The 16,381-nt window shown below is 40.2% G+C and overlaps 1 protein-coding gene across 13 annotated transcripts in view; it reads right to left on the bottom strand.

The window, feature by feature from the left end:
- CADPS (calcium dependent secretion activator) overlaps positions 1–16,381 on the bottom strand; it is a 440,774-nt gene that overhangs the window by 205,567 nt on the left and 218,826 nt on the right. For all 13 annotated transcript variants that reach the window (XM_032210572.1, XM_032210571.1, XM_032210579.1 and 10 more), the window contains exons 7-9: positions 13,983–14,094; positions 8,431–8,570; positions 5,204–5,270 (exon numbers count right to left, since the gene is read on the bottom strand). In XM_032210572.1, the coding sequence (XP_032066463.1) occupies positions 5,204–5,270; positions 8,431–8,570; positions 13,983–14,094 (319 nt within the window). The remainder of the gene's footprint in view (positions 1–5,203; positions 5,271–8,430; positions 8,571–13,982; positions 14,095–16,381) is intronic.

Here is a 16,381-nt window from a genome sequence, read left to right as displayed (position 1 = left end):
TCCAGAAGCGCATTTATGAGGACATACACTGATGTTGGACGAGTTTACATGGCCTACCACTTCGTGGCTCAGTTGCTGTCATTCCCAAACACTTCCACGTTCTTATAATACAGCTGACAGTTAACTGTGGAATATTTAGGAGCGAGGAAATTTCACGACTGGATTTGTTGCACAGGTGGCATCCTATCACAGTTCCACGCTGGAATTCACTGAGCTCCTGAGAGCGACCCATTCTTTCACAAATGTTTGTAAAAACAGTCTGCATAACTAGATACTTGATTTTATACACCTGTGGCCATGGAAGTGATTGAAACACCTGATTCTGTTTATTTGGATGGGTGAGCGAATATTTTTGTCAATATAGTGTATCAAAACCTGCCGGATTTCACCCCTGGTAGAATCCCACCCCTGCCTCTTCCCCTTTGGAACAGTTGCACAGTTTTGATTCTTGCAGGAGAATGTCCCTAGAACACCCCTGTTTACACTTGTATTGGTGTCATCATTCCACTACTACTTACATGATTAACTAAAAGCAAATATGAGCCAGCAAAAAAACAAACCTATTGCTTTCTTAGCCAGCCCCCAAAACATTTGCTCTTTTGATAATATCTTAGAAGTGCAACAATTATCATTTCTATTGATTTTTAAGGCTTAACAATAAATCTCATCTCAGCTACAGTATTTGTTTTAAATATTTAGGAAAGGAATCAGTGACATTCTCAGCATATTGATGTAAAGGAGAAAGTGAGGAAAGATGTAACAAGATCAGAAATGATTATTGGCTGATGGCCTTGAAGTTCAACAATAACGTGATCTACCTACTTGTTCAATTTCTGAGATTCTCTTCTGAGATTCTCTGGCCAGTTAGGAGCACTTAGACTGATTTTGCCATGTTTTTTTCTCCCTGATTTATGAAGCTGTGGATAATTTTCATTCTTAACCTTGAGGTCATATTCTGCCATCGCTTTCACACTGCATGTTTCAGAATTTACAATGAGGTGAATAACAAGTCTCTGCCTTGAAATTTGCATGCAATTAACATTCTGTTCCTCTCAGAGAGTAAATTTGCTATTAGGATGGTGATATACAGAAGACTTGTAGTAAAATCATAGCTTTCCATGTTCTAAGCTTGCTTACACATTATAGAGTTACATAGGGCATTTATACCACTACTCAGACTAAATACTTTCAGAATATAGAAATGGCATTGCAACCAACACCCACCTCAACAATTTAAGATTACGGTAGATAAACAGTATTTTAAAGAAAAGGCTGGATGAATTTTATGGAGGAGGAAGTTGAGCTTTGAAGCAAAAGTTTCATGTCTAATTACAGAAACATTTCTGTTTTAAAGCAAGGGAAACCTCTTTGCCAGCTTTTATGAAAATTTTAAAGATTTTTATTTTATTTTATCATGGTTTCTGTGTAATGAGTATTAGTTTCAATCTGAGTTCTGTTTTCTCTTTGCTTCTGGTGTGAAGAGTCTTTTATTCTTCTTCTCTTCCCATTGGTTTTATTGTGCTAATCCTGAAAGGCATCACAGAATGATCTGAAATAATCTGGGAAGCTTTCAGAACAGCTTTGCCCACCCTGGCATTCTGGATCTATCCATAACAGTTCTAGAATTGTAGTCCCAAAACTGTATAGTGGAAAACTGCTCTCGAAAAATGTAGGGAAAACAAAGAAACACACACACACACACACACACACACACACAATTCTGTTTTGGACAAAGCAATTACAGAAAGTGTAGAAAAGAGGTGGAAGCATATAAGTAATAAATAAAATAAACTGAAAGCAGGAAAAGGAAAGAACGAATCTAAAGTTATCTGGAGGTGAAGTCATGGCAATTGGACTTCTTCACTTTTTTGTTTGAAACTTAAGCAGCAAAAGTTTCCAGCTGAAAAGAAAAGAAGTCTAATTGCCATGACTCAATGTCCAGACAACTCTACCTGGGTAACTGAGAACCTTCATCAACATAATCTAAAGTTGGTCTTACACAGGGATGGGTTTCTCGCCCCGTTCCAACTGGTTCGGTTGGAATGGGGCCGGCGGCGTCCTCGTGCACGTGCGCGGTGCACGTATGCGTACTAGCGACTGCGCGACGCTCCAGCTGCTCCTGGACGATCGCGCAGGCGCTGTATGCGTCCTGCGCATGCGTGGAAGTGCAGAACTCGTCAAAACCAGGTAAGGACCGTGGGCGGGCGGGCGCGCCCCTCGCCGTTCCCGGAAGTTACTTACTTCCGGGTTCGGCGACCAACCGGTTCGCAGGGACCGCCACGAACCGGTTGAAACCCACCCCTGGTCTTACACCAGCATCATTCATCATATGTCACTCACATTCATACCCCTTTATCTTTGCAAACCGTCCTCACTTCTACGACTACATTTCATCCATAGTATTTTTTAAAAAATTCTCATCTCATTCATTTTGAGGATCTCACTGGTTGCTTCCAACCACAGCCTCCTTGGTGTCCCCCTTCTTCTTAATCCACTCACTTTCCCTTCGTAGATCAGTTTAACAATTTGATCCTTATTTATTCTTTCTGTATGACTGACCCATCAGCATTATTATTATTTTCTTTTTGCAAGCTAGGATTTCTACACTAGAAACTAAAGTAGTGATAGAAGTTCTCTTGGAAGCCAATACACTGTTGCCTGCATGCCAGAGGTGGGTTTCTGCCGGTTCGCCCCAGATCGGGCGAACCAGTAGTAGTGATGGTGGGAGGCCCCGTCCTCCTGCCTGGAAGCTTCTGCGCATGTGCAGAAGCATTATGCACACGTGCAGACAAGCAAACCGATAGTAAAATAAATTGAAACCCACCGCTGCTGCACGCCATCATTGGAAGAAACAAAATGTACTGGCAGGCACTCAAGATACAAGAGACTAATATTAAATAAACTCATCTGTATGTGAATGTATGGCATATTACCTACAGTGATTTTAATTACAATGACCCAAATTATTGTTAAACTGAACGTTATCCCAAAACAAAGCAAAATAACAGTAGCAACGAATTAAGAATTAAGGAAACAAAAAAAATTTGTTGTGTCTCATTGAAACTATCATTATTCTCTTTTCACCTCTGTGGGTTTCAAACAGCAACAGTATTATCTGGCGCAAATGAGCTGTAGCAGAAGTAGAGATGTGAGCGCATTCAGGTCCAGAGTTGGTTCTTTGGGTGGAGCTGCCCAATGGAGCTTAAAGATAAATCATGGCTTGCACACCCACATTCCAAAAGGGAAAGGGAAAAAAATGTGGTTTTGAATGGGCAGTGTCACTTAGTAATGGAATTGCTGGTATCAATTGTAAGCGAGGACTACCTATATGTAGTTTGGATATCATACTAAACCTGTGGCAACACGGCATGTGAGCCGTCGCCCCAACTCAGCTCCACCACACATGCCCGTGCGCTTCCCGCCGGCCAGCTGGTTTTTGAGTCTCTGCCACATGCATGGGGGGGTGGTGGAACCAGGGGTGCATGTGGGCATGCACGTGGGGCAGGGTGCATGCGGAGGGTCGCACGTGCAAGCACAGGGGGAGCATGGGGGGTGTCGCACACGCATTGCATTATGACTTTCAGCACGCAATGACAAAAGGGTTAGCCATCACTTTACTAAACCATTGTTTATTGATTAAGCCTCACTAGTTCACACATTGCATTAACCCATAAACCACAAAGAGGAGTTTTATTTCATGTTCTGAACTGAGTCCAAAATAATCCAAAATAAATTAGTTGCTCGTTATGACTTAGAATGACATATTCCTCTAATAATTCCATCAAGCTAATTACAACCATTTCATCTATTGCTATCTGCTAATATAAAGATTTTGCTGATTTATTCATTTACGTGTGTATCACTACACCATTACCACCCAGAAGATCTTGAAGTCAGTCACAATTTCTTAAAACAAGATTAAATAATACAAACATGTAAAATAAAGATGCTAATTAAAGAGTCCATTGGGTAGAGGAGGAGGAGGCAGGGGCAGAGGAGGAGGAAAAGGAAGATGAGGAAGAAGAAGGAGGAAGAAAAGGAGAAGAAGGAGAAGGAAAAGGAAAAGGAGAAGGAGAGAGAGATGTAAGAGAAGGAGGAGGAGGAGGAGAAGGAGAAGGAAAAGAAAAAGGAGGAGAAGGAGGAAGAGGAGGAAAGGAGAAGGAAAAAAGAAGGAGGAAAAGGAGAAGAAGAAGAAGGAGGAGGAGGTGGATAAATAGAAGTAGACGGAAAAGGAAAAGGAGGAGGAGAGGGAGAAGGAGGAGAAGTAGAAGTAGAAGGAAAAGGAGGAGGAGAAGAAGGAGGAGGAGGAGAAGTAGAAGGAAAAGGAGGAGGAGGAGGAGAAGAAGAAGGAGGAGGAGGAGAAATAGAAGTAGATGGAAAAGGAAAAGGAGGAGGAGGAGGAGAAGTAGAAGTAGATGGAAAAGGAAAAGGAGGAGGAGGAGGAGAAGTAGAAGGGAAAGGAGGAGGAGAGGAAAAAGGAGAAGAAGGAAGAGAAGGAGAAGACATGCACACTGAGAACCCCACACAATAGTAATTGCAATGCTATAATTAGGCATAGATAAGAAGTCCTGGCAGTGAGACCTTCTGGTGTCAGACACAAGAAACAGAAGCAGCAACCTCATCTCCAAAAGGCTGTCATAAAAGGAAAAGCCTTTTCCCCAACTTTGTTTGGTAATCCACAAGTATATAAGCTTTCTTCAGTTAAATGTTGTGCCTCTTTCTTCCTGCATCCGCTTTAGATTTATAATGCATGTAAAGAAGTTGATTAATGAGTGCTCATTAAGTAACTTATTTATGTATATGCTTTATAACTCTAAAGCAGAAGGGCAATGAGGACATGCAGTCCTTCTGGTTTTCCTTATACATTCAGGTTGGAATCTATGGAAAGTGATAGAGGAATTGCTTGCCTCCCTTGTCCCATTGAGTTCGCCCATAAACTGCCCATCATTTAAAATCCTAGACTTTACACCTTACAATTTTACAGCAATTACGTGTCATTAACCTTGTTCATAAGCCTATGCTGTAATGATCTTTGTTACACTTACTGCAATGTGTGGCCTCTTACTCATAATAGCTTCGGATTTTGTGTGAACCAGGCCAAAGTATCCTTGTGTTTGTGTATCAACACTGCTCTTAGACACTAATTGTATTACGGTGTGGTGTTAAAGAATAATACAAATATAAGTTTTAGTGGAAGCATTACCTGGACCAGTACAAAGAACCTTTTCTTCCATCTCTTCCAGACATTTTTGCCGATGGCCCACAAATATCTACAAAAACAGCAAGGAAAACTACATTAGGGGATTTTTAAAAATAAGTAAATAAGAATCTCATTGTTTGCATTGGGCAGTTTTTACTGGAAACTAAACACTGGTTTTAGCAAAAAAAAATGTTGCAAATTGTGTTGTGACTATGGGATCCTACAAACAATCATAAATTGTCAACCAGTTGCCAAGCTCCAAAATTTGATCACATGACCACAGGGAAGGGGGAGTGGTGATCTTTTAAGTTGATGACTGGCTTAACTCTTACTGCGTTTTCTTCTATGGAAAAGAGAAGTGAGATAATCTTTTAGTATTCTCCTATAGGAGAAGGAGTGGCAGAAGCTGACTCTACATAGTGACTCTAGACTGATTCCTCTCTTGACTCCACCTCTAGCTTCTGCTATTCTTTCTTCTACATCTCACTACTCTCCATCTCCATCCAACAGTCAGTTGTTCTACATTAAGAAAGGGGCATCAATATTCCTTCTTTTTCGTTGCACAAAAAAATAGTCCGGAATCTGTCTGGAATCTATCATGATATTCCTTCTGACAGGTACTATTTCACTTTCAAATTTCATTAGATTACTTTCTGCTTAAGACAAGAAAAATTACTGGCATTAAAAAAAAAACAGGACCATAGTTGGGAAATGCCAGCAGTGATCACATTCTGATTACAATTTTGTTCAGCACCATCAGGTGTGACAACACAGCTGGTGTTAGCTAAGAAAGTATGAGTGATTAAATTAAATTAAATAATTAGAATGTGCTGATGGTCATTTTAAAACAGATAAAACAAATTTGTTGGACATAGACATATGAATGGCTATTAATCATGAAAAGCCATATGGAGTCTCCATTATGTTTGATTCCTAAAAGCTACATGGAAAGAATAGAGCATGGTTATTGTATTATATCCTTCCAGTAAGCTTCACATTGATTTCTTTTTATTATTTATAATTTGTGTATGTTGCTCATCACACCTGCAAGGAAGCAATTCCTTGGTTACCACTTGTGTTAATTTTTCAGATATTTGCTATCACCTGGGAAAGAAGAAGGGCCCAGCAGAGCTTATGCTACCTGAGACTTCTCGGGAAACAACAACTGAATGAAAAATTGCTGGTGACCTTCTACTGCTGCACCATAGAGCATTTTAACATACTGTGTATCAGTTGTGGGTTGCCAATTTCTTTACTACTAGTTTGGGCACACTCCTGCATGCGCAAACTGGCCGATGGTACAGGATAATGAAAACAAAAACAAATAGACTTAAAAACAGCTTCTATCCCAGGACAGCAACTATATTGAATTCTACAGTATAGTGCAATATTAATGCAATATCAGGTTTTCCATTGTAATTATATAGAATGTGAAGGATGTGTACTTGTGTTTTTATTTTTATAGTTATAATGTACATAGATGATGCATTTAATTTTGTTGTACAATGTGCAATGACAATAAACTAAACTAAACTAAATTAAACTAAACTAAGTGTTACTTGAAATGTATGATTCATCCAGGCAAGCAAATTGTGACCAAATGTCAGGATGACAAGCTACAGTAAACAACCCACTGTGGTGTGACTCCTGTCTGCAGCTTGCCACAGAGATCGGCAGGGAGCTTGGTAGGAACCAAGAAGAAGAGCAATCACACTGAGTCAGCACTTAATCCCAACAAAAGCAAAAACTTTTGGAGGGAGGTCAAATCCACTTGACAAACTTTAGGACTTTTATTTGTTTTATAACAAATAAAACAATCAAAGACTTGTTTCAATATAATACAATACAATAGCAGAGTTGGAAGGGACCTTGGAGGTCTTCTAGTCCAACCCCCTGCCTAGGCAGGAAACCCTATACCATTTCAGACAAATGGCTATCCAACATCTTCTTAAAGACTTCCAGTGTTGGGGCATTCACAACTTCTGGAGGCAAGCTGTTCCACTGATTAATTGTTCTAACTGTCAGGCAATTTCTCCTTGGTTCTAAGTTGCTTCTCTCCTTGATTAGTTTTCCCCCATTGCTTCTTGTCCTACTCTCAGGTGCCTTGGAGAATAGTTTGACTCCCTCTTCTTTGTGGCAACCCCTGAGATATTGGAACACTGCTATCATGTCTCCCCTAGTTCTTTTTTCTCTTAAACTAGACATACCCAATTCCTGCAACCGTTCTTCATATGTTTTAGTCTCCAGTCCCCTAATCATCTTTGTTGCTCTTCTCTGCACTCTTTCCAGAGTCTCCACATCTTTTCTACACCGTGGAGACCAAAACTGATGTTTGTATGACTATATCAATTTTCAAAAGCTAGGAGCATGGAGTCAACCCAGGACATTAGGAAAGTGTATTACAATAAAGTGTTTTGTACATTGTGGTGCATCCAGTCTTAGAAAACAATAATCCCTCATTCAGAACCAGCTTCAACCTCTCAATGTTCTTTAAGGGCTCCCCCAGGTACTGAGCAAGGCACCATGCAATCATGAGCTGACCCAAGTATGAATGATTGTGTAAAGTGCCTCCCAATTGTGGTATGGACACAACTGATACACTAGGTGAATTTATTTGAAGGTCTTCCTGGTTGTCATTGCCTCCTGCTCCAAAAAGTTCCCAAAATTTTGGGGCAGTCCAGAAGGGGAAAATGTGACCTTGTTCATGACTAAAGAGAACATCCCTTGGGTTTGAATGTCAGCCTTCATCTCCAGGTGTGCATGGCCTCCATTATTATTTCAAAGACCTTGACAACACATTCAGAATATTATATGCATAATTATGACAGCATAATCAGGATATTCAAAGAAACAGGTTATCATGAATATTCTGATTATACAATAAGGAATTTGCTATTCTAAAAGTTCAATGCAAGAAATAAAATACAGGGAAATTACATCGATTTATATTTTATTGTTCCTTTTGGGGAATAATAATATTCTTAGTTCACATGCAGGACAGAGACTAAAGATTACTTTCAGAAGACATTTGATTTAAATGATTAAGAGAGGTCAAAGCTGCCAGTGAATAAAACGTCAACCATTCTCAAAAAGATGAAAATGAAATCCCATTGATTCAATTTCTAATATAAACTCAGGGAGAAGGAGGTACTTTTCAATTATTATAATATTGAAAAATATGGTAACTTGCAATCGCTGAAGTTTGCAAAAAGAAAAAAAAAGTCACTTACCCAGAATGTTTCATATTCTGAGGTTTATCCATTCGGACAGCAAGCTTGATTTTCAGGTCTTGATCAGAACAGTTTTTGGAAACAGCCATTTTGTGCCATTCAGATTGTTTGGGGCTATTTGGTGTCGGATGAAGAACAACCTGAAGACAAAGTTTTAACATACAGAGATTTAGAGTACATGTATGTGCAATTCTATGCAGAATTATTTTGCTCTCCGATAAGAATTCCTGCGATACCATCATAATAAAAATGATGATAACTTTAATTGTTGTCATATCAGTCCAATGAAAGATAAAGTAAATGAGATATGGAACTGCCACATCAGTCCAGTGACAGGTAAACTAAATGAACTTTCTACTCCACAAAACATTACTATGCAGCCTTGTCACTTTTTCTTCTTTAACGTTTAAAGCAATAGCAATAGCAATAGCAGTTAGACTTATATACCGCTTCATAGGGCTTTCAGCCCTCTCTAAGCAGTTTACAGAGTCAGCATATCGCCCCCACAGTCTGGGTCCTCATTTCACCCACCTCGGAAGGATGAAAGGCTGAGTCAACCTTGACCCAGTGAGATTAGAACCGCTGAACTGCAGATAACAGTCAGCTGAAGTGGCCTGCAGTACTGTACCCTAACCACTGTGCCACCTCGGCTCATTAAAGAACATTGTAAAAATTAGAGGTCTTTTAAGGATCTACCATGGAATTCTGTGACTGGGGAGGGTGATTGCACCAAAAAAAGTCTTGTGTGAACAATAGCCTTTTCTCAGTGATGCGACTTAAAATAAGTCACGTTGTTCTAACGTAAGCCTAATGGTTTATGGTTTGACTTTAGATACATACTGTGAGAATTAGACTTCTGTTTCACTGCACATCAGGGAACGTATGCATTTGCCATTTGGAGACAGTTGCATACCTGTTGCATTTATGAGCCAGGTGGCGCAGAGGTTAGAATGCAGTACTGCAGGCTAATTCTGCTGGCTGCCAGATGTCTGCAGTTCTGCAATTCGATTGTCGAAGGTTGACTCAGCCTTCCATCCTTTGGTAAAATAGCAATAGCAGTTAGACTTATATACCGCTTCATAGGGCTTTCAGCCCTCTCTAAGCGGTTTACAGAGTCAGCGTATCGCCCCCACAGTCTGGGTCCTCATTTCACCCACCTTGGAAGGATGGAAGGCTGAGTCAACCTTGAGCCGGTGAGATTAGAACCGCTGAACTGCAGATAATAGTCAGCTGAAGTGGCCTGCAGTACTGCACCCTAACCACTGCGCCACCTCGGCCAGTGGTTAGGGTGCAGGACCCAGATTATTGGGGGAAATATGCTGACTTGTAAATCACCCAGAGAAGGCTGTAAAGCACCATAAAGCAGCATATAAATCTAAGTGCTATTGTTATTTATAATTCTGTGAATGTTTAACATTCTGGCCAAGGGGTGTTAGAAAACTTCCCAACAGGAAGTTGGATCAAAAGATCAGCATGCACTTCCTCACAACATATGGTTGAGATTTGGGAGGTGTGCAAGTTGATCCATCTTGCAACCATTTGCAACCTACACCTACCTATCAATCTATGCACAGTGTAGGTATGTGCTGATGCCTACGCAGAGTTGTGACAAGTCTAAATCAAGCTTAGGCCCAACCACATCATGACTAAGCATGATATGGGGACCAGGTTAATAGCGACTTCAACTGAAAACTGAGAAGTAGCACAAAAAAGATAATAATTCCAATCTGTCGTATCAAATTCCAATGTGTGGTTTGAAAGGGCAGCATTCAAGAATCCATGTAGGGATCTACTCTGAAGTAATTCTTCAGATTGCTCCCGGTTCTTGGGGTCTCACAGCCCCTTCCCTTTTTTACATGCATTGTGAGCCAACAAGAACCCAGCAATCGTAATCTGTCCTAATCTGTATGTATAGTTTGTTCTTCACATACTCTTTAATACTCCTTACTTATTTTATTACGAGGTATAAATTGGAAGACATTCACAAAGATACAGTCTTGGAACTGAGAGTACTGTAATAAATTTTGGTTGGTCACAAGTAATTTAAACATGCCCAGTAATGATAGTTTTAAAAAGTCATTAAAAAAAGAGAAATACATTAAAATATGTCTAAAGAACTACCATACTTTAATATATTAAACCAAGAGAGAGGAAAAAGGAATTGAGGTCAAATTCAAGTGGTGGAAGTTCATTTTATTGAATGGAATATAGCTAGTGTAGCTAAATTATCATCTGTGCTGGAAATGAAAATACAAAGTTTCAAGGGTTAACCCATACTTAAAGTGTCAGAAAGTTCAGAAGGTCGTCATAAGTACGTGCATTTTGACCCAACATATTGATAATATATTTAATCAGAGAAGAGTTAAGTGAAGCATGAGAGCTGTCTTCATTTTACAGACTCCTACTTCTCCTTTTTGCGTTTCTCATCAGTTTCTTTTATTCCTTGCATTTATAAAGTGTGTGTGTGTGTGTGTGTGTGTGTGTGTGTGTGTGTCTCAAAACCGGAGCTCCATGTGACTGGGTGAGTTCCTATCCTCACCTCAACTCTGGCCAACCTAGCAGTTGGAAAGCGTGCAGATGCAAGTAGATACATAGGTACTACTTTGGTGGGAAAGTAACAGCACTCTGTGAGATCACTATGACCACTTAACTGTAGAAATGTCTTCAGATAGCACTGGCACAATGGCCTTGAAATGGAGATGAGCACCATCCCCTATAACAGGGGTGTCAAACTCTCAGCGTCACGTTGTTGTCACATGACAAATCATGACTTTTCCCCCCTTTGCTAAACTGAGGTAGGATGTGGCCATATTCTGGCATTTGTGCTGATAAATAAATAAAGGGAGACTAGTATAGATCTATTTCAAGGTATTTAGTGCTCATCAGCTAGCCATACCCTTACTGGGATTTGAACCTGGGCTGTTTTTACATATTAGGCAGTTGTATTAGCCACTAAGCCACTAAGCCACAGCCTCTCCTCAGCTGAGCCAAGGCTTAGTGGCTAATACAACTGCCTAATATTTAAAAACAGACACACAAACAGACACACATGCACACACACACACACATGCACATACACACGTTCAAATTATCCTTCTAATTTTTCTCTCTGGACAAACCCTCCTCTATCTTTCTTTCTTTTTTTCTAATTAGAGATTTCCTAGCCTTCTCTCTGAAACTCCTCACTTCTTTATTGCCTGATTTGTACTGTCTTTTGGTAGTTAACCAAATAGTTGCTGTCTAGTTATAAAAACAATCCATTCTTATAAAAATAAGTAATAGACTCCATACCACTTTATTCTGGATAATTCCCTCATCAAAGCTCCATAGTTTTCTTTTAGCATCTTAGGACTTTGGCTTATAAATCATGACACACTTGTTTTCAGCAGTGTATTTGTAGATACGTAAATGAGGACTTAACTTAGTAGCAGAAATTCAATTGTTCAGTTAGGTTGTAATAGACTTTAAAAATAGGGTTTGTTTGTTTTTTTGCCTCTACTCTACTCGGTTATAGAATAAAAACCGTACATCCATGCAGAGAGTCTCATTTATCATCAACACGTACAATAAAATTAGAGATATTACTTAATAACTTATACAAAAGATGGGGAGGGGGGTGAAAGTAGGTGTTTTTAGCTGAAGAACAGTGAGTTATCTGGCACTTTCCAGTTAAGGTTATTAAAGTTAAATTTAAGCTTTATAGACATATGCTTTTTGTGCCCCATACAGCAGTAAGTGAAGAGCAGAGGAGGCTCAGTACAGGCAAAGCAGAGCCCAAAGGGAATTTATTGGCAATTATATCTGTCACTGAGATAAATGCTGCTGAAGGCGCTATGGGGAAAAAAAATGACATTGGCATAGAGGGGAAAAAGAAGAAACACTCGGGAGCACGGTATCACTGGGAACCTGTTACATAATAAAAAAATAAAAATTGTTATTATCTGCCTTAGCAGCTGGAGGAAGAAATGGACAGGCCACACTTAATTCAACTGCAGCTGTGCTGCTAACCTGAATATGTTGAATTATCTACTGATCGGCAGACATGATAAATGAAATTCATCCCACAGGTCCATAGATTCAGAGTTACTCTGGCAACCTTGCCCTACCTGAGGAAGATTGTTAACAGCCTGAGAAGCAATCTCATCTCTGCTCTAAAATGAGATCAGCATTGATTTTGCATTCATCTCTGGGAAATAAATTATTGGGGTCCTCGCCTCTCCCTTCCTCCTTCTTCTAATGCTTTGGCCTGGCCAATGGAAGAAGACATGAATGCTTCTATTATTATTTATTTGATGTTTACCCCACTGTTATTATTTATAAAGAACTCAATGTGGCGAACATACCGCCTCCTGTTTTCCACACAATCAACAAACCAGTGAGGTGAGTTGGGCTAAGGGAGAATGACTGGCCCAAAGTCATCCAGCTGATTTTTCACATCTAAAGCAGGACTAGAATTCTCCTAAGCCAGCACCTTAGCCACTAGACTCAACTAGCTATGGCAGCGCGGGAGTGTCTTTCTCAGGATACACAATCTAAGGTTCAACACTCAGCAATAATATTGTAACTTCCCTTAGTGAACTGAAACAACATTAATTTCCTATGTTAACTACATAGAATTGGTTTCACGCCCTTCCCTTTCCCGCCCTTCCAATCCTGTGTTCCAATCCTGTGTTCCTATTGCAATAGCAATAGCACTTAGACTTATATACTGCTTTACAGTGCTTTACAGCCCTCTCTAAGCGGTTTACAGAGTTAGCATATCGCCCCCAACAATCTGGGTCCTCATTTTACCCACCTCGGAAGGATAGAAGGTTGAATCAAACCTGAGCCTGCTGAGATTTAATCTGCCAAACAGCTGGTAGCCGGCAGTCAGCAGAAGTAGCCTGCAGTACTACACTCTAATCACTGAGCCACCATGGCTGTTAATGATGTTTATTTTAGGGACGGCTTGTTACTGAGATGATCCTTACACCTTTTAACAGTAATTTATTTACAACTCTGAATTTTTGGTGACTGTGTCTCATCAGTTTGGGGGAAAATATACACTCCCTGTGTTCTCTTTCATGCAAGGTTCTCAGTCAGCCTTCTCTCTGAAATGCTTTACCAATGTGGAGATTTCAGAAATGTATTTCAGGCCCTACTTTCAGCCTCCTGCAGGGATTGTGTGTGTGTGTGTGTGTGTGCATGCGTGCATGCATGTGTGCACATGTTCGCTGTCTTCAAAATCGAAAATCGACATTTGAGTTTTCCAAAGAGATGTCCAAACTTTCCTTCCTTCTTCAAGAAATGTTTCGCCGGCTCTAATTCTACCACAGCACATTTATTTATTGAGTGTCCTGTATGTGCCACCCCATCTCATCAACAACGGATGCCTTACAGGTGATTAAAAAGCTAAAGGTGAAACAATGAAGATGAAAAAGAGTTACATAAGAATTAAGACCAAGGGAACAGACAGCATGGGGGTAAGTTATGCCAAAAATAAGAGTTGCAATGTTGCCATTCCCGTCATTGCATTATTTGCTGCTACGGTCAACAGCTTTGTCTGCCCTTACCCGCCCAAGTTCTTTGTCTTCCAAAGCCAGGACACCGGTACTCTCTGTAAACAGCTTCACCTTCACAGCTGGAAGAGCGTGCGTCGTGGAAAAGTCACCCTGAGTTCCCCAGCTGTGAAAACATCCACAAGAAAGAAAGACATTAGGAAGAAAAAAAGAAGAAGCAGTAATAGCGTGCCACCTCAGCACTGTCACCTCGGAGGGGGAAAAGGTTAACGCAAATGTCACCAACTGTCACATATAGTTAAAAAAAAAAAGCAACAGGAGTGCCATTGTGCTAATTAATTAATGTGGTAAAAAAACCTGCAAGACAACAACTCAGCAATGTTGAAAAACTTCCTCTGGAAAGGCAACAGATTAACACAAAGCCAAATGTATTTTTGGAGGTTCTTCAGCTGGGTGGATGTTTATTGTTAGTTTGTTTGTCTGAGATGTTACCCGGTTGGATAATGAAACATCTGCAAGAAAACAACCAGTCTCAGAGAGCACCAATGACCCAACAGTTCAACCCTGAGCTACAATATCCTCTTCTATCAATAGTTAAGGGGGCACATGGGTAGAAGAAAGGGAGTGATGGTAGATATCACAACTGGGAACAAGGGTCTCCAGATCATTGAAATCAGTGTTCATTTACATCAGGGATGTCAAACTTCTGGCCCATAGACCGGTTGCGTCATGTGCTGGCCACACCCATGTCAGTGGTGGGTTGCAGGCGGTACGCCCCAGTTCGGGTGTACTGGTGCCTGCTGGGAGCACTGGATACCATTCTGGTATGGTGCTCTGGAGGGCCCACCTTCCCGCCCACTCTCCTTATCTGTATTTGAGCTCTTCGGTGCATCACACATGCGCACGGAGTGTATGTACCTGTGCGATGCTCCGCCAAGCATGCTGTGCACATTCATGTGGTAGATGCCGGGCCCCGTTGCACTGTACTGGAACCCACCACTGACCCGTGCCCAGTTTAGTGAAGGGGAAAAAGTCCCAATATGTCACATGCCATGATGATGTGAGTTTGACTCCTGATTTACATAAACTGCCTTCTCGCTGTTCTGTTTTTGAAAAGAGGTAAACATTAGCTCTAGAAGGAAGGGGGGGAGGTCATAAATGAAAAATTAACACTATCAATGTTCTTGAACAACACTGATATCAGCATTTTTTTTGATGTTTTTGATATTTATATTGTATGCTGCTTGGAGCCATTTAGGAGTAAAATGGTTAAACAAACCACAAGTACTGCAGATAATCTGCCAAAATGAAATGATGAACAAACTCACGCAAAACGAGGAGACAAAGATACAAATGAGGAATCTTTGGAAAAGTTCAAAATCTCTAGTTGATGATCGAGGGCTCATCACAGGCCTTTTCAGAATCTATCTCCTTAATTATGTCTAGCAGGCTGCAGAATAATTTGCCTTCATTTGTACCACTTTTCCTTAATATTCGTAAAACAGAAAATACAGAACATTTAAAGCACAAACAAAAGGAAAAGTGAAATCAACAACAGAGAAATATAAAAAGGATGAATTAGTTCAAGAAGTAAAATGTCAGCAGGAGCTTAAAAAATCATGACGGATTAAAAAAACGAGGTGAAGTAAGGATTCTGCCTTCTCTATAAACCTCAAAAAGGAGAAAACAATCTGTAGATAGCAACATGGCTGGATAGTTGATTTGAATATGAGAGAGGTCATTATTGATACTAGGACATAAAACCAGATCATTAAAAACAGTATTGTACTATGATTACACTTCCATGGTTTTTCCACCCCTTATCACTTTGACCTATGTACCATTTCGCAGTGCTTTACAGCCCTCTCTAAGCAGTTTACAGAGTCAGCATATTGCCCCCAGGAATCTGGGCCCTCCTTTTACTGACTTCAGAAAGATGGAAGGCTGAGTCACCCTTGAGCCAGTCAGGATCGAACTGCTTGCAATCAGCAGAGTTAGCGTGCAGCATTGCATTCTAACCACTCTAACCATTCTAACCACTCTGCCACCAGGTTTCTAAACTATTCTAAACTATCTCAGCTGTAAAACGGAAGAGCACATAAGATCCCAATTTAGAACTTTTTTGCAGAATAATTGAAATTGAATTTATTAAATTATGCCAGATTCTTTTTTTAGGTTTGCAGAGAACACAAGGTACTTTTCATTATGGCTCTGATAGATTTTCAATAGTCTTCACAGCTCATTTAATTTTGTTTCTCGAAATTTCAAGCTGTGTTACCACATCTTCTTCTTCTTTTTTTTTTTTTTTTTAGTAAATGGCACATTTGTTCTCGTGAAGGTGGGCTGTTCTCTCCTCTCCCAAACTTAATAAAACACACATAGGGCTTAATGAATTGTGAGAAAGTAGCCTTTGCATTGCCATTTACAATAAAAAAGAACAGCAACGCTAGATT

The sequence above is a fragment of the Thamnophis elegans genome, chromosome 2, assembly GCF_009769535.1.
Source record: "Thamnophis elegans isolate rThaEle1 chromosome 2, rThaEle1.pri, whole genome shotgun sequence".
In the NCBI taxonomy this organism is placed as follows: Eukaryota; Metazoa; Chordata; class Lepidosauria; order Squamata; family Colubridae; genus Thamnophis; species Thamnophis elegans.
This window is presented reverse-complemented; position numbering and strand designations above follow the sequence as displayed.